Genomic DNA, 16377 nt, shown 5'->3' on the forward strand with positions numbered 1-16377 from the left:
TCGCAAGACTTTTTCGTTTTGCGAAGCAAGCCCATAGGGAAATTCGTCTTGCGAAGCGCATCGAAAAACGGAAAACCCTTTCGTCTAGCGGGTTTTTCGTCTTGCGAGGCATTCGTCTTGCGGGGCACCACTGTAACTGAGGAAGCTTTGTGTCTGTACATTGTTGGTGACACGGCAAATGGCTTTCCAGTATTATAAGGTTACCAGATATGAGATTTAAATAGGCTAGATTACTCATTTAAATTGAAAGATGCTTTTATATATATATAAAATAATATAAAGGATTTTAAAATATACTTTAGAGAAACAGTGGGGAAGGTTGGTGCATGTATGTGTATGTTTTACTGTGCTGTGGATTAAGGAACCTCAGCAGCCGCATCCTCCCAGCCTATCTATTCACAGAAAATTCAGAACACTCATGCTGCACTCTAGAAGTAACTGTGTACATTCTACAAGTAACAGTGTGTACATTCTACTCACTAGATATGGAGTGCTATTTTTCTAGAGAAAGAGGTGCACACCATGAACACCTCCCTTGTTCTCTTAGAATGGCAATGGCGCCCAGCTGAGAGGTGCCGGAACTGAGTTCTGGTGAGTTCCAGCTGGAAAAAAGCCCTGTATATATGTAAGATGGCCCTCAAAAACTAAGGAACTGCCCACATCTCATGTGGTTCAACCTCCAGAGAGGGAGGGAGGGAGGGAGGGAGGGAGGGAGAGAGAGAGAGAGAGAGAGAGAGAGAGAGAGAGAGAGAGAGAGAGAGAGAGATTGATTTCTGCTCAGGCAGCGGCATTGTTAGTGAGTGCTGAGCTAATGAATCAGCACATCAGTGCTAAATCCAGGATCTGATACAAGTGTAGATAAGCTCCCTGTTCTCCTAAAGAGCAGGGGCATCTTGGCAAAGCCCCACTCTCCACGCTCATGCCGAAGCCAAGGTTCCAAAGGAGAGCCTATGTTTTGAAACCCTCAGGGCTGAGTTTTGACCCCTTCTCTTCCCAATCCACCCCACTGTCTGGGACCCTTATAAGGAGATGCTGCAGGGGAGAGGCATTGCTGCAAGGGGAGAGACTGCCTTTGGAAAGAACCAGAGGAGGGGGCAAGAGCTTGTCCACCTGCTCTGTCCACCCACTTCCCCTGCCTAGGACACGTATGAGGAGGATCGGCCTGGAAAATGGCTGCCTGACCTGACGAGCTGAGGGGTGGGGAGGCATTATTTTCCCTCTGCTTTTGGTATTTTGACGAGAGCTGCTTTCCGACAGCAGAAAGGATGTGTTTGAGATTGAAGATTTTTTTCATAAAGCTGCTCTTGAGATTACTGAGCAACTGCTGTCTGAAGCTTGCGTAAGTTGTGTCTTCTTGTGAGAGTTTAGTATTCACCCACACATTTAAAGCACTTGGCGTCCCCCAAAGAATCCTGAGAGCCATAATTTGATAAGGGAGCTTGGAATTAAAGCTCTGTGAGGGGATATTACAGAGTTATTGGGCGAGGGTGAAGCTATGTACTTTAAATGTGTGGTGAATGTCCTTTCAATATGTGGTGTGGATGTGATGTCCGCAATGGTGAGTATCTCTTTCTTTGATAGATCTTCCCTTTCCCCTGACAGGAGAAGAATTAGCAAGACACCAGAATCAGCTACTGGAGCAGAAGGGGAAACACCAGAAATCACTGCAGAGGGAGGAGCAGGAACAGGAGCAGAAGAAGGAAAAGTTGAGTGGATGAGAGTCCGGAAGGCTCAAGCCATGGCCAAGGGGAAGGCGCTTCTCTCTACCCTTCCCATAGAAAATGTTGCAAGTCTGGGCCAGGAAGGAATAGCAAAGCTGGTGAAAGCAAAGCTCCAAGAAGATCCAAGAGAAGGGCCTGCCAGCCTCAATATGATGAAAGTCCTTAAGTAGTCCCTCTCTTTCCAGTGGACTGTTTTCTGTTGTGGGGTCCTCTTTTACACCTTGTTTTCCTTCAACCATTTGTTTTCATTTTGGACAACTTTGGACCTCATGAAGCTGGGTCATCCCTGCAGGATGGGCAAAGGTCTCTGCTGCCTGGGATCAGACCCACAGTTCAACCTGCCTCCTCCTTCCCATTAAGCAAGCAGGACTCTAACCACTGGGTTCCTCTCTACACCAGAGGACCAAGTCCCTGGCTGCCTTGCCTCACATCAAACAGTTGTCTTAAAAAATACAACGGCAGCAAGTTTTCTCTAGCTTGTTTTTGTAATTGTCTCCTAGAAATAGTACGTAGCTCAGGCCTCATACTGCTTACTCATAGAATGGTTGGCAGTTGGAAGGGACCCAAGGTTCATCTAGTCCAGCCCCCTGCAATGAAGGAATCTCAGCTAAAGCATCCATGACAGATGGCCATCCAACATCTACTCCTCTCTTGACTGATCATATCTAGTACTTCCCTTCCTAGCTTTGTGTACCAACACTAGTAGATTATAAGAGCAGAGCAGTGAGGTGGCCAAGTTTTCAGATGATTCCAAATTATTCAGGGCAATGAAAATAAATTGCAAAGAACTTTGAAAGGTTCTCTCCCAAATGGGTGATAAGGCAACAAAATAGCAGATGTGGTGGGGAATGGAAACCCTAAAAGGACTGGGGAGGAATCAGTTTTAAAGAGATTTAGAGACAGAATTTGATGCTTCTGACCCGATCAAGCTTTGCTCACATCAGACACCCTCTTGTGTTGAACTTTCACTTACAGTATGTCCAAGCTAATTGTGCATTGCTAGTTTTGCTGGTTTGACTACTTAAGATGCGAAAACGGGTAGAATAATAATAATAATAATAATAATAATAACAATAATAATAATAATAATAATTTACCTACCCTTCATCCCAAGGTCCCAGGGCGGGTTACAACATTATATAGACAATGCATAGAAAAGAGTCAAGCCCCATACTGTACTGTATTTGTGCAGCATAATTCTATCAGCATCGATACATAAGTATTTTTATACAATTATATCCATTGTTGTAGTATCTATTTGTTTATGTGCTGGTTACCATAAGAAATATGGAGTGTACATATGTATAATATTATGTTGTAGTATTATAATGCCCATAATATGCAAGAATTAATAATCCTCTTAGCAAAACTTGTTAGGAAAAACTTTCTCATGATCATGGAACAAGATGGGAACAAGAAAATATACGTGGATGGACTCAATACAGAGATTTTCACAAAATTCCATCCATATTTCAGTGTAAAGTGGTGCACATCAAGGGAAACAAACTACTAAGCTAGCGGTGACTTACTAGGAAAGAGATATTGAGGTCAGGGCAGTGAAATCAATGAAATGCAGACTCAATGTGCAGCAGCAGCAGCTGTGGAAAAGCTAAGGATCGCTAGGAAAGGGATCACAAATGAAATTGCCATTATCGAAATGCCTGTATACAAATCTATGGTGAGAAACCACATTTAAAATATTATGCACATTTCTGGCTGCTGCATTTCAACAATATTGTGGAGCTGGAATGGGTGCACAAACCACGAACATGCTCAAGGTCTGGAGGTTGTGCTATGTCGTATATTCCATTAAAACTTTCCCAGCATATTCATCAGAGCTGGGTGTGTGATTGTGAGAAGTGGTGAGAAACACCCCCACAATCTTCAGTGGGGTGAAGAAATTCATAAGAACCTTGGGGGCAAGACTTGTTTCAGGCAAAGAAATTATTCTGCCACCCGCTGCTTTCTTTTTTTGGAAAAGGGATCAAGTTCTTATTAAAAAGAGACAAGACTTTTCCCAGAGTGAGCCTGGGCAAATCTCATATGAAGCTCCCCTTCCCCATCATTACTTAGTCTTCCATCGTTATAAAAGCATTATTTCATTTCTTTACAAAAATTACCCTGATTTTGCACACATTCACCCATTTGCCGTAGGCCTCCCCCTCATGTATTAGTTGTTTCTATGATGCACAGGCCCACTCACATAGGATTATGACATCACTGGGTAAAAAAACCACATTTTCATAAGGAATAGTTTCAACTGGCTGGATGTTTTCAGCTGGGTGTTTGCTGAATATTATTTTCTATGAACAGAAGTGCCTATCACTTTCTTCCTGAATTTGTGCCTAGCCTTGGAATAAAATAATTTTGCTGAGAAATACTTCTGCAAGTTATTGTAGACACTCCTGTTTAAATCTGCTATAGGGAAAGTTATTAGCTAGAATGTTATTTTATGCTTCTGTGGTTGAATATATTGTGTGTTTCATGAGTGTGTGTGTGAGAAAGGGGGGGAGCATAAAGAGTTGAATCTGTGTTATATGTTTTGTTGGTCCAATCAATTCCTACTAACTTTGTTGGTTCCTGCTCTATCCTGGTTCTTATGCCCTATCTGAATAGACTCAGATTGTACTATCCTGATTCATGGTAGATTATGTGCCAACATGATGATCGGGTTGGGGAGGAAAATGGGGCTGGGGGACTCTAAATTCAAAGCTCAATTCAAGCTCCGCTTTGTATAATTCTACACATATTGTTGGCTCACAGTTCCACACATAGAGCTGCCTATGAAAGCCCCATGGCAGACATTTGGGCAGGCACAACTCCAACCCAGTGTTTCCCAACCTTTTTTGGGCAAAGGCACACTTGTTTGATGAAAAAAATCTCGAGGCACACCACCATTACAGCCCCGTGACGTCAGCGCGCAGCGTCACGCCGGGAGGGACGCACGAAAGTGTAAGTTTCAATTTTTTCCCCTCCCCTCCTGTGTAAAGGGGAATGCACTCTGCTAAGTAAAGGCACTTGCCACAGCAGCATCAACGTCACAGCACCCACCAGCACCCAAGAGAGAAGGGGTCTCAGCAGCCCTTTTGCCAGGAAGAGGAGCAAGAACGAGAGGAGGAGGAAGAGGAAGAGAGTCCCCCCCCAAAAAACATTCTCCTTTTGATCTTCCTTATTTTCAATTCCTCATTGCAAAACAGCGGTTGATATACAGCTGATTTTTTTGTTATTACAGTCCCCACCCCCTCACCTAGAAAAACACCACCTGTCAATTTTATTATTATTATTATTATTATTATTATTATTATTATTATTATTATTATTATTATTATTATTCCCCGCCACTCTGGGAGGCTGAAGCCCTTTAAGGCTTCCTTCTGTCCACTCTCTGTGAATTACCTGCCCGGAGCGGGTTTCTGGGGGGGGGGCGCTGCTGCCGGTGTCCTCCCCGTCGAGTCTCGCCTTGCCCGGCGCGTGGCGGCCGCCCTTTCCCACACTCTGCCGGCTGCGCTGCCAAGCCCCGCGGCTCGGCCTGTCAGCGTTACCAGGCTCGGCGGGCGGTAATTCCCGAAGAAAGCCGGCGACGCTTGAAGAGCTGGCAAGCCCCCATTTGCATGTCTGTTTTCCGCAGCCCTTGGAGAGGATTAAGTTCCCTCCTTCCTGCCGGGGAACCTCCAAGCTTTGGGGGTGGGGGGGGAGGAGGCAGCAAAGCGAGGCAGGAAGGAGAGCTCGGCTTGGCTGGGTGAGCTTTGGCAGGGGCAGGGAATGAGAGCCGCGAGGCGGGCGCTGTGGACGGAAGCGCTGCCCGCCGAGCTCGCAGGCAGCCAGGCAGGCAGACGGCGAGAGCCCCGCGCTGGGCGGCCTCTCCTCGCCGCCGCCGCCGCGCCTCTCGCCGCCCGACTCGCCCGCCTCCCTCCAGGCAACATCTCGCGGCACACCAGGCAACATCTCACGGCACACTAGTGTGCCGCGGAACAGTGGTTGGGAAACACTGCTCCAACCCACTGAAATAAAATATATCACCCTTTACACTGTGATGCATCTCAGTAATCTTGTGTGCTTTACTTATTGTAGAAGCAAGCAGGGATGTTCATTTCTGTGAGATTATAAGGAGCAATGTGATGGATTTCTATTCCTGTTTTATTCTGAGAGACTTACATGTGTTTGTACTTCTCTGCAGCACTATAACTGAGGATAGGTATCCTTGAAAGTGATTGTAATATATATGGTATTAGTTTTTCATTTCTCATGGGGAAAATCTTCTTTGCTGAAACACAAAATTTGGTTTTGATCCAGAAAATGAAAAGCTGCTCTTCCTATTAGTAAATCCAAATACACTGTTAACCTCGCAGTGGCAGGTGGATTGAAATGTTTGCTGCTGTTTCAGACTGCTACTTAAGAAAAAAGTAATGCAGTTTAGATCAAACATATATTTATGTAAGTGTTGTTAACATTATGCTACTTTCAGAACTCTATTTTTTCTGAATATAGATTCTGGTATTTAATTACGAATTTATGTCAGTACTCTACCCTTCTGAATCTGTTTAGGATACTTTTTATGTCAGGGAGAAAAGATAACTGACAATTTCCCATATTGCCTCAATAACAAACTTTTTTGAGCCTATTTAGTGCCATTGTTTCCCCAACACCTGCCGTTTAGGCACATCTCTGAGGGCAAACGGACAACTGCGAATGAGGACAATCCTTATTGGATTAGTCATAAGGGTGTTCCGAACTATTTGAGGCTTTTGGACCGATCTAGGAGACATCACTATGCCAACCAATCATATCTGACTGTGAGATAGCTTCACCAACAGCAAATGAAATAGTTTAAAAGAGCTTGAAACACCCGTATACCTTTAAAGGAACAGGTCTGTTTCTACAGCCATAATAAAAATTATCCAAAAAAGTGGGGATGGCATTTTCCACTTTCATTTTTAAAGCTGCATTTTTATGGTTAGTCATCCTGGTCTCTCATGAGAGGAAGGGTGAGGCATAAGAAGATGAAGACGATGATGACAAAGAAACGATCACAACAAAAACTAAAACAGCAACAACAGTTTGTTAACTCTGAATAAAATGTTCCCTGAAAATGGTGTGTAGTTCAGACTTATTCCTAATTTTTACCCTAGAGGGGGAAATATAAGTGTGAAATGAATACACTATTAAGTAATATTGCAGGAGAGAGAAGCTTGAAGAGAAAGAAGTACCGTATATTGATCACATAGTTTGACCCTTTCTGTTTTGTCAAAGGAAAGGTCAAATAATTAGCATTTCACTTTTCCCGTGGCCTGAAAGTGGGCAATATAGTTGCGTTTTCTGTAACATCACTTTGCACCGAAACTTTTGATAGGTGATATTATGGTGGTTTTTCCCCAAAAGCAATGGCTAAAGCCAGAGATCAAGATCAAGAATTCAAAATAAACACACAGCTTTGTTTTGTTTTGTTACATTCTAGGATATGTTAGCTATATATTCCTCCTGAATCTGTAGGCCATTTATTTATATGAAATGATATTCTATCTGAATATTTGAATAATGTTTCTGCTCTCTGTCAAGTGTAAAGGATGATTAAAATTACACTGCTTGGCAGCTATAACCATAACACATGTAAATAAAGCTGACATGTGCAGGAGTCAGATAAATGCGGGGAAGCTCAAGTTTCCAAGCAGGTTGTCTGACCTTGGATAAAGAAAGCACAACAAGAGCAGTGGCTCTTTGAGTGGAAGGCTTTCTCTCTTCAAGCACACACACACACCCTCAATCCCCAATGATTTCCAGATCTGCTCCAGAAGTGATTGGAATGGTAAAAAAATAGAATAGGTTCCGTCTAGCCCCCCACACTGTTCACATAGCTATCACAAGCAGAACCTGACTGCAATAGCATTCCCCCTGCCTGTGGTTCCCAGCAATTCAGAGGCAAGAACATAGCCATTGTGGCTAGCTTACATGTAAATAGGGTTAGGCCTGCAGCCTCTTAGTGGAACCCAGTTTATACTGAAACCAATGGGACTTAAGGCATGAATAGCTCATCCCACTCATTTCAATGGGAACCAAGTTCAACGGACTGACAGTGCGATCCCATTCAAATTTTGTTTAGTTTAACGGTGTTGTTCCCAGCTAAGTAAAGTACAGGACTGGGGTCTTAATCTGGACTCAGCTTCAATGAATAGAGATAGCATGGATAACATACTTGAATAAGCAGTTTTCACTGCAGTGTTCTTATTAAGAGAATGTTAAGCTTTGTGAATCAGTGCCAGTGTGAGAACAATGTGCTCATGCTCATACGCCCATGCATATATGCCATGGGTAGGCAAACTAAGGCCCGGGGGCTGGATCCGGCCCAATCGGCTTCTAAATCTGGTCCACGGATGGTCCAGGAATCAGCGTGTAGAATGTGTCCTTTTATTTAAAATGCATCTCTGGGTTATTTGTGGGGCATAGGAATGCGTTCATTGTTATTTTTTTCAAAATATAGTTCAGGCCCCCACAAGGTCTTAGGGACAGTGGACCGGCCCCCTGCTGAAAAAGTTTGCTGACCCCTGATATATGCTGTGTCCCTTCAATGAAGCCTGTTTGAATCCCATTTACTGCTGCCTGTTTAAATCCCATTTATTGGTATCTGCCTCTTCCTTCCCACCATGGCAACAAAAATGCAAAAGCAAAAATCATTCCGGCTGAGCAGTGTACTTCCTCTGCCTTGTAAAGCAATAGAACACGCACTCTCTGGACTGACTGATTTATTTTGAAGTAAGAATTTGAACAACAGATGTTTCTAGATTTGGGTCTTTACATTCTTTTTGTAGGGACTGCAACCAATGTGTGAAATAAAGGTGCACCTGAGAAACGCTCTTCAATTTTCCATGACCTTTGACCACTGGGGCAGGCGGGTGGCGCTATTTCCTCTGTAATTAAGAACACCCAGGCCTTTCCATGACATGTCTCTACCAATGGGGGCAACATCAGATTCCCATGTCCCCTTGCTAATTAGTCATTTCCACACATGTGTGGCTTGTCATCTTGCCAACATGCATGAGACAGCATCTCCTATGGACTCTTTGGGATTGACCTTCTAAAAAAAATCCCTCCATCATGTAGTACACTTCTTGTGTATATGATTATATTTGCGGAAGTAATCCATAAACATTATAGAATTGACATCTGACAACAGGATCACATTCTATAATATAAATAAATCTATTCCACAAGTATCATTAACAGCCAAGTGCTTATATATATATTCATATATGAATGAATTGGCTATGATTCACAAATCATGAGAATGACTATGTACATTATACATTATCTCCTCCCCTTTTTTATTTAATTATATTTAACTATATTTTGACTGACCTGTACTTTGACAATAAAAATAAGATATGGGGCATGAGAATCCTGGGACTCCCGGTGCAAGGTGATGGAAAACTGTTAAGCAGAATCTACAGTAGACACGGCTTTTAATACATACATACACAAATATATATGCCGTTTGTTTAACTTCTCCATAACACAGATAATTTTGGGGATTCTGGTTCGAATTAGCCCTAATCTATAACTGGCCTATTTACTGTAAACTGCTTGAGATAGCATCCGTTTTGAGTGAAGGGAGGCTGTAGCAGTACGGTACTACATATTGTACCCTAATTTTACCATATGGAACATAGTTATATATTTTTGTATCTCATTTTCTTTTCCTTTCAAGTTCTAAACTATTCTTCATTTTGGCTGTACATTTTACTGGGTTGTGCTTTTTCATTTCCCCTGCATTCCCCCTCCCCCCAGTAAAGAAAGAAAACATAATTCTGATAATTTTTCCAAACATTTCTTCTACATTGCTTGCTGCCTTTAGATAATGTCCCAAAGCTCAGCCATTTTATCTTGTTTACTTGATCATTTTTATTTTTTCTTCCTCTCAAGTGCTTGTAAAAACACATTAAATCAGAAAATTCTCCCCTATGGTAAAATCTTATTTGGATTTTCTGTTTAAATAAGGAGTTTCTGTTAGGTCCCATTAATAATGTTTCCAACATGTTTCCTTTCTGTCTAAAGAAGGATCTAGGAAGATGTTGTTTTCATGACAAAAAGGAATGAAATATGAGGACAATAGTCAGAAATTAAAAGGAAGTCCTCTGATCCAAACCTTTGCTCATAGGAAGACGGTGTCTCTTCCTCTTTCTTTGAAATTGACTAGTTTTGGGGGAATTGTATGGAAGACAACGGGATTTTAAACATTTGTAAAAAGTTATAAAGTCAATGTCTGCTTCTATTCCACTGAGGGCTGAGTAAGATATCATACCCCATAAGATCTGAGACAGTAGCTATAACTTAAAATATTAGAGGAAAATCTTGTTTGAATTTCAGATGTAAAACCAGAAAATAGGCAATTTTAGAAGAGAAAGAAATGCAATGTATTTTGACCTATAGTATGATTATCATACTAGAAGTTTTTATATCAAACACACTTGGGCTAGATCTACTGATGGGCCAAAGATCTACTCATGGAAGGATGGGCAGGTGGAGGTGGGAGTTTCCAATGCCATTTCTCTCTGCAGACCTCTGCTCTAGCTGAGGGATTCTGTGGAATAGCATGGGAGGGGAAGGAGGAGATCTCAGGAAGGAGAATCAGCAAAAACTGCCTTACCACTTACCACTTACGTGGGAATCCACTTAGAAAAGGTCTGCACTGAATCCAACCTATTGTTCGTTGAACTTGTAGCTTGAACTTATAAGACTCTGGGTCTTATAAGAGGAACATCTAATTTAAGTATTAACACAGCAATCCTACATATTAATCAGGAGTCCTGTTAAATTCAATAGGGCTTATTCCTGGTGCGTGGGTATATTCAATTGCAGTGCAAGTGAAGTATGCTCATAACTATTTCTAGCATTCATTTGTAACAATGCTGCGAATGTTTTTAATTACAAGGTTTTTTCATCAGCAAAGAAAGCAGAATGCAATTCTGCGCATGCACAGTTGGCATGCAGCCAAACGGCACCCAAAGCCAGCTGCTTTGTAGGCATATGTGCAAAAGTTTAAACCCCTTAACCTCACCGATAATCTCACTGATTGTTGTGAAATGAAATATGAACTACAATGCCAGTAAGTGCGCTTGCAGAATTTCTTTAATATTCTTCTCAGTGGAACGTTCACTGATTGCTTTTATTGACATGTCCAGACCACCCAACTAAACCCTTTTCTTTGGCAAATGTCTACTCTATTTGAGTCACTTCTGTCTATTTCATACAAATGTTTGATGCGGTTTTTGTTCCTGGACATGGTTGTTTTGGGAAGAGAGGCAAGACGGCAAGATGAAAAGGTGCACACATAAACGACATGTTCTAAAAAAGCTCATACTGACAAAGTCAATACTGTAAGAAAGGGAGTTTACCTATCACTACCTATTTCCTCATTCACCTTGTCCAGTATGGCTTCATCCATTACATGAAGTACTGATAAATCAGTGTTTGAGTGTCTCGAAGCTTGGAATTCAAAGCTTTTTCATTCTTTTTCCACATGTCAGTCCAACTAAACTACTGATGGTTGGTTGACTTGGCAGAAAAAGGGTGGGGACCAAAGGTTAACTCCCTTGAAATGTATATTATTTTCTGCATTATTTTTAAAAAGCCAAAATTACAACAGAGGGGGAAGAGAAAGAGTGAATTTCAGTGCCACAGAACTGCATTCCTAACAGAAAACCAATATTCCAGAAGGAAGCTGGGCTGGCGAAGTCACACTCAGCCTGGAAGCTCTTTCCCTTCATTCTTCATTGAAAAGTAGCCAGTTACTCAGTTGTAACTCGTAGGTTTCGGAGTAAATGGGAATACTGGGTTGAAAGCCCAGGAGGTTTTGCCTCAACATGAAGAGGCAGCTTGCCCACCCAACAAACTTTCAATAAACACAGATGGACTGTTTAGAGGCCTATGAAACATGTCCTAGATGACTGAGCCCATCTTTCAACACAGGTGTGTGTCTCCTAGAAATCCTTTTGAGAGGAAACATGGGAACATAGGAAACTGCATTAAACTGAGTCAGGCCCACTGGTGAATCTAGTTCAGTACTGTCCACATGGACTGGCACCGAATCTTCAGGATTCAGGCTGGGGATATTCCCAGTCCTACCTGGATTTAGTAGGAATCAAACCTCCTGGGACCTTCTGCATGCAAAGCCAATACCCTACCACTGAGCTATGGTTCTTCTTTAAAATATAAAGGTGGTGCAGGGCACCATCTCTTCCCTAGGACCTTCTAGCATGCAGATTTATGCTTTGCCACTGAGCTATAGCCCATCCACAAGTGGAACAATGCAGTGTCCTTCATGGGCATAGCCCGGGGGGCAGGGAGGGGCAGCTGCCTCCCTAAATCAATAAAAATCAATAAAAATCAATAAAAATCAATAAAAATCAATAAAAATCAATAAAAATACATAGCTAACTGAGGTTCTGCCCCCACCAACAAAAGGCCTGCCCCCCATAACAAAAATCCTAGTTATGCCCATGGTGTCCTTGCTAGTGTCTGAAGGAACGTGGGAGTTTTGTTCCAGAGGGGGAAAGAAAGGCAAGACTCTTTTCAATAAACAATAAAAGAGGGAATTTGTTATTTCACTTTGTAATGTCAGAAGCACTCCCCAGCCTAAAAAAGCAATGTACACAATGAAAGTAAAACATGACAGCAGTGCCCTCTGTTCATTTATAATTGCCTTTAAAAAATATGCTTTCTCACTCTTTCTCCTTTCATAATTTCATACTGTACAAAAGTAATCTGTCCTTAACAACGTGGTTGCCAGGAGATGTGAGGTGCCCTTATACGGCTATAGTCTCCCATGCTGGCCTCCAAGCAGAAGCAACTGGCATTCGATATGTTGAGAGTTATCACACTTAGAACATAAACTTTGAGCTTCATCTCAAATTTTATAACACCAATGTCGACTCAGTTTTGGAAATTCGCTCCTCCTTGCAAAGTCTGACAGCCAAAATGAAGTATTTCCGTTGCTTTTTGTGTTGTTTCCTTCTTTTTCTTTTGCTAAGCCAAAGGTAGCTGTGCTGCAGATGTTGGTAGACTCCAGCTCCCAGCATTCCTAGCTGCTGGCTATGCTGACTGGGGCTGATGGGAGTTGGAGCCAAACAGCCTCTGCAGGGCATCACATTATCTATCCCTGTGCTACACAATTCCAAAGCCAGATTTCCCTTTTAACGCTTCAGACCTTGCCAAAATTTTGCAAAACACTTCACTCATAATATATTTAGGTGGCGTTTTGCAAATGCAGGGTTCTTTCAAATAAACACACACACTAGCCACAACCACATAGGGAAAGGTAGATTTTAGATCCACTAATGCAGTGACCAGATTCATTACTTCAATTTGGGAGGATCCTAGCTACTGCCCACTGCTTTTTAGTACCCCCAATGTAGGATGATGGCTAAGCCCCATTAAGTTTATATTTGAAAGGGAAGCTCAGCCTTCCATGATTCCAACATTTTAGGACAGAGGAGTCCTGAGTGTTTGGCAGTCAAAAACAGCAGTGCCAGAACTGTGATCAAGAAACGGAAATCATTTTGGTGCGAATCCAGCTTTCAAACCATGGCAAGGATGCAATAAAGTATTGACTTCTCCTCTGTATTGTCTCTCATTCCTTCATAATTTGATCGTACCATCACATCTGAAGACTGATAGCTCTGCCAGGCGTTTTGATACTGGTGCCATTGCCAGCTGGAAAGACCACTGAAGCCTGTTTGAAATTAACTGACCCAAATCCTGTTTTTCCTGGATGATTATATGAAAGGCATTGTACTTTTTATTACGTATTAACTAGAAAGCATGTTATCCCTGGCAGCATTTTGAAAGGTGGGAAAAAAACAACAGAAAAAGTTAGAGCTCTTCTAAAGAATAATATGTAGTGATTTCACATCATTACTGGACACCCTCCCTCTCAATGAGAGAAAAAAAACTATTTGTTGGACCCCAAAGTGCTCTTCCACATGTAAAAGGTGTTTTTCACTCATGTGATGTCTCTTAAATTGCTTGTTCACACATTACTCTGAACACAGAGTGTCTTTGCACATGTGAAGGTGTTTGAAAGAGTTTACACTAGGCAGAGGGCCTTCTCAGTAGTGGCACCCTCCCTGTAGAAAGCCCTCCCATTAGATATCAAGGAGATAAAGAACTGTGCAAGTTTTAGAAGGCATCTGAAGGCAGCGGTGTATTGGGAAGTTTTTAAAGTTTGACATTTTACTATGTTTTTATGTGTAAGCTGTAAGCTGCCCAGAGTGGCTGGGCGGGGTATAAATATTATTATTATTGTTATTATTATTATTACACTTGTTAATTTGTATAGCTCATCTACTGTGTTGCACATTCTTTGAATGTAGGATTGAGTGAATATGTTGGAGTCAATTTTGCCTTCTCACAGTTTCTCATTTTTCCAATCTGAGGTTCTCCACATTAATTTGCAATCCATTTTTTAAAGCTTTGTTCATCAGCATTTTAGTGCAAATCTCCTTACACATTCTCGTATGGAATTTATCCTGATATATACATTTTTGAAAAGCATTTCCCCATAATACAACGGGGGTTTGTGTGTTATTTTCACTAATATATGAATCTACAGCCACACTGTATGATTTTTTTTGGTAAATAATACTTGGCTGGAGAAGTGCATTGCAAACTTCAGAGCAGCACAAATTTTTGCGTCTTTCAGTTTGTGTGTTGTTTTGTAAAATGCAAATTAGTAAGTTCACCTTTAAATGTGAATGGAATTTCTCCCCTAACCCAGTTGAATGTAATGTGTGAACATGCCTAAGAATAGGAAGCTGGAGCAAACAGCATGCAGACCTAGTGGTGGGAGGAAAAAATCCTTAAATAAGAGACACGGGGGAATGATTAATGGACTTCAATGTCTGTACACTAATGCGCAAAGCATGGGAAATAAACAAGATGAGCTTGAGCTCTTGGTACAGCAAACTAAATATGACATAATAGGCATCACTGAAACCTGGTGGGATAAGTCCCACAATTGGAATGTAATAATGGGGGGATGCAATCTATTTCAGAGAAACAGACCAGACAAGAAAGGAGGAGGAGTGGCGTTATATGTCAGGGATGTGTATACCAGTGAAGAGATCCAAGATTTAGAACCTCAAAGCCAGAGTGAGAGCATTTGGGTCAAAATTAAGGGAGAGAAGAATAACAGTGACCTCATTGTGGGAGTTTACTATAGATCCCCAAGCCACACGGAGGACATAGATGATGCCTTCCTGGAACAGATGGCCAAGTATGCAAAAGGAAGGGAGATAGTAGTAATGGGGGACTTCAATTACCCGGATATTTGTTGGATGTCAAACTCAGCCAAGAGCATAAGGTCAAACAGATTCCTCACTGGCCTTGCAGACAACTTCATTGTCCAGAAAGTGGGAGAAGCAACAAGAGGAACAGCCATTTTAGATCTGGTCCTAACCAATGTTGATGACCTGGTTAGTGGGGTAGAAGTGGAAGGATCATTAGGCACGAGTGATCATGCTCTTCTGAAGTTTACTATACAGCGGAAAGGAGCAGCCAAGCATACTAGGACTCAATTTCTTGACTTTAAGAAAGCCGACTTCATAAAACTTAGGGAAGTGCTGGGTGAGATCCCATGGACAGTAATACTAAAAGGAAAGGGAGTTCATGATGGCTGGGAGTTTGTTAAGAGGGAGATAGTAAAAGCACAACGTCAGGCAATACCAATGAGACGGAAACATGGAAGGTGCCTAAAGAAGCCAGGGTGGCTATCTAAAGAACTTTTAACTGAGTTAAGATTAAAAAAGGATGTGTACAAAAAATGGAAAAGGGGGGAAACCACCAAAGAGGAATTCAAACAAATAGCCAGCACGTGTAGACACAAAGTCAGAAAAGCTAAAGCACAGAATGAACTCAGGCTTGCTATAGAGGTTAAAAGCAACAAAAAAGACTTTTATGGGTATGTTCGTAGCAAAAGGAAGAACAAAGAAACAGTGGGGTCACTCAGAGGAGAAGATGGTGAAATGCAAACAGGGGACACAGAAAGGGCTGAACTCCTCAATGCCTTCTTTGCCTCAGTCTTCTCCGATAAAGAAAACAATGCCCGACCTGAAGATTTTGAAGCAAATGATTCAGCAAAGGAAACACAGCCCAGAATAACTAAGGAGATAGTACAAGAATACTTGGCTAGTTTAGATGTATTCAAGTCTCCAGGGCCAGATGAACTGCATCCAAGAGTATTAAAAGAACTGGCAGATGTGATCTCAGAACCACTGGCAGTCATCTTTGAGAATTCCTGGAGAACAGGCGAAGTCCCGGCAGACTGGAGGGGGGCAAATGTTGTCCCTATTTTCAAAAAGGGGAAAAGAGAGGACCCAAATAATTATTGCCCAGTCAGTCTGACATCAATACTAGGGAAGATTCTGGAGCAGATCATTAAGCAAACAGTCTGTGAGCACCTAGAAAGGAATGCTGTGATCACCAATAGTCAGCATGGATTTCTGAAAAATAAGTCATGTCAGACTAACCTGATCTCGTTTTTTTGACAGAATTACAAGCCTGGTAGATGAAGGGAACGCAGTGGATGTAGCCTACCTTGATTTCAGCAAGGCATTTGATAAGGTGCCCCATGATATTCTTGTAAAGAAGCTGGTAAAATGCGGTCTTG

The 16377-nt window shown here is 41.9% G+C and overlaps 1 protein-coding gene and 1 long non-coding RNA gene across 27 annotated transcripts in view; one reads left to right on the forward strand and one right to left on the reverse strand.

The window, feature by feature from the left end:
• The window catches only part of LOC308595143 (uncharacterized protein), a gene marked incomplete at its 5' end in the record, with an annotated part of 114104 nt that overhangs the window by 15253 nt on the left and 82474 nt on the right, over positions 1-16377 (reverse strand). For 2 of the 26 annotated variants that reach the window (XM_081209154.1, XM_081209155.1), the window contains one exon: positions 8444-8623. The exons of 22 other annotated variants lie outside the window; for them this stretch is intronic. In XM_081209154.1, the coding sequence (XP_081065280.1) occupies positions 8622-8623 (2 nt within the window). In that variant the 3' untranslated portion in view covers positions 8444-8621. Of the gene's footprint in view, positions 1-8443; positions 8624-13284; positions 13542-16377 lie in introns of those variants that run through there. 2 more of the 26 variants (XM_081209159.1, XM_081209156.1) reach the window with 1 other exon arrangement.
• On the forward strand, positions 600-2196 carry LOC308595169. Its single transcript, XR_014011842.1, has 2 exons — positions 600-1339; positions 1603-2196. It is a non-coding gene; the product is annotated as an uncharacterized lncRNA (long non-coding RNA).

This window comes from Podarcis bocagei (genome assembly GCF_964188305.1).
Source record: "Podarcis bocagei genome assembly, chromosome: 9".
NCBI lineage: Eukaryota > Metazoa > Chordata > Lepidosauria > Squamata > Lacertidae > Podarcis > Podarcis bocagei.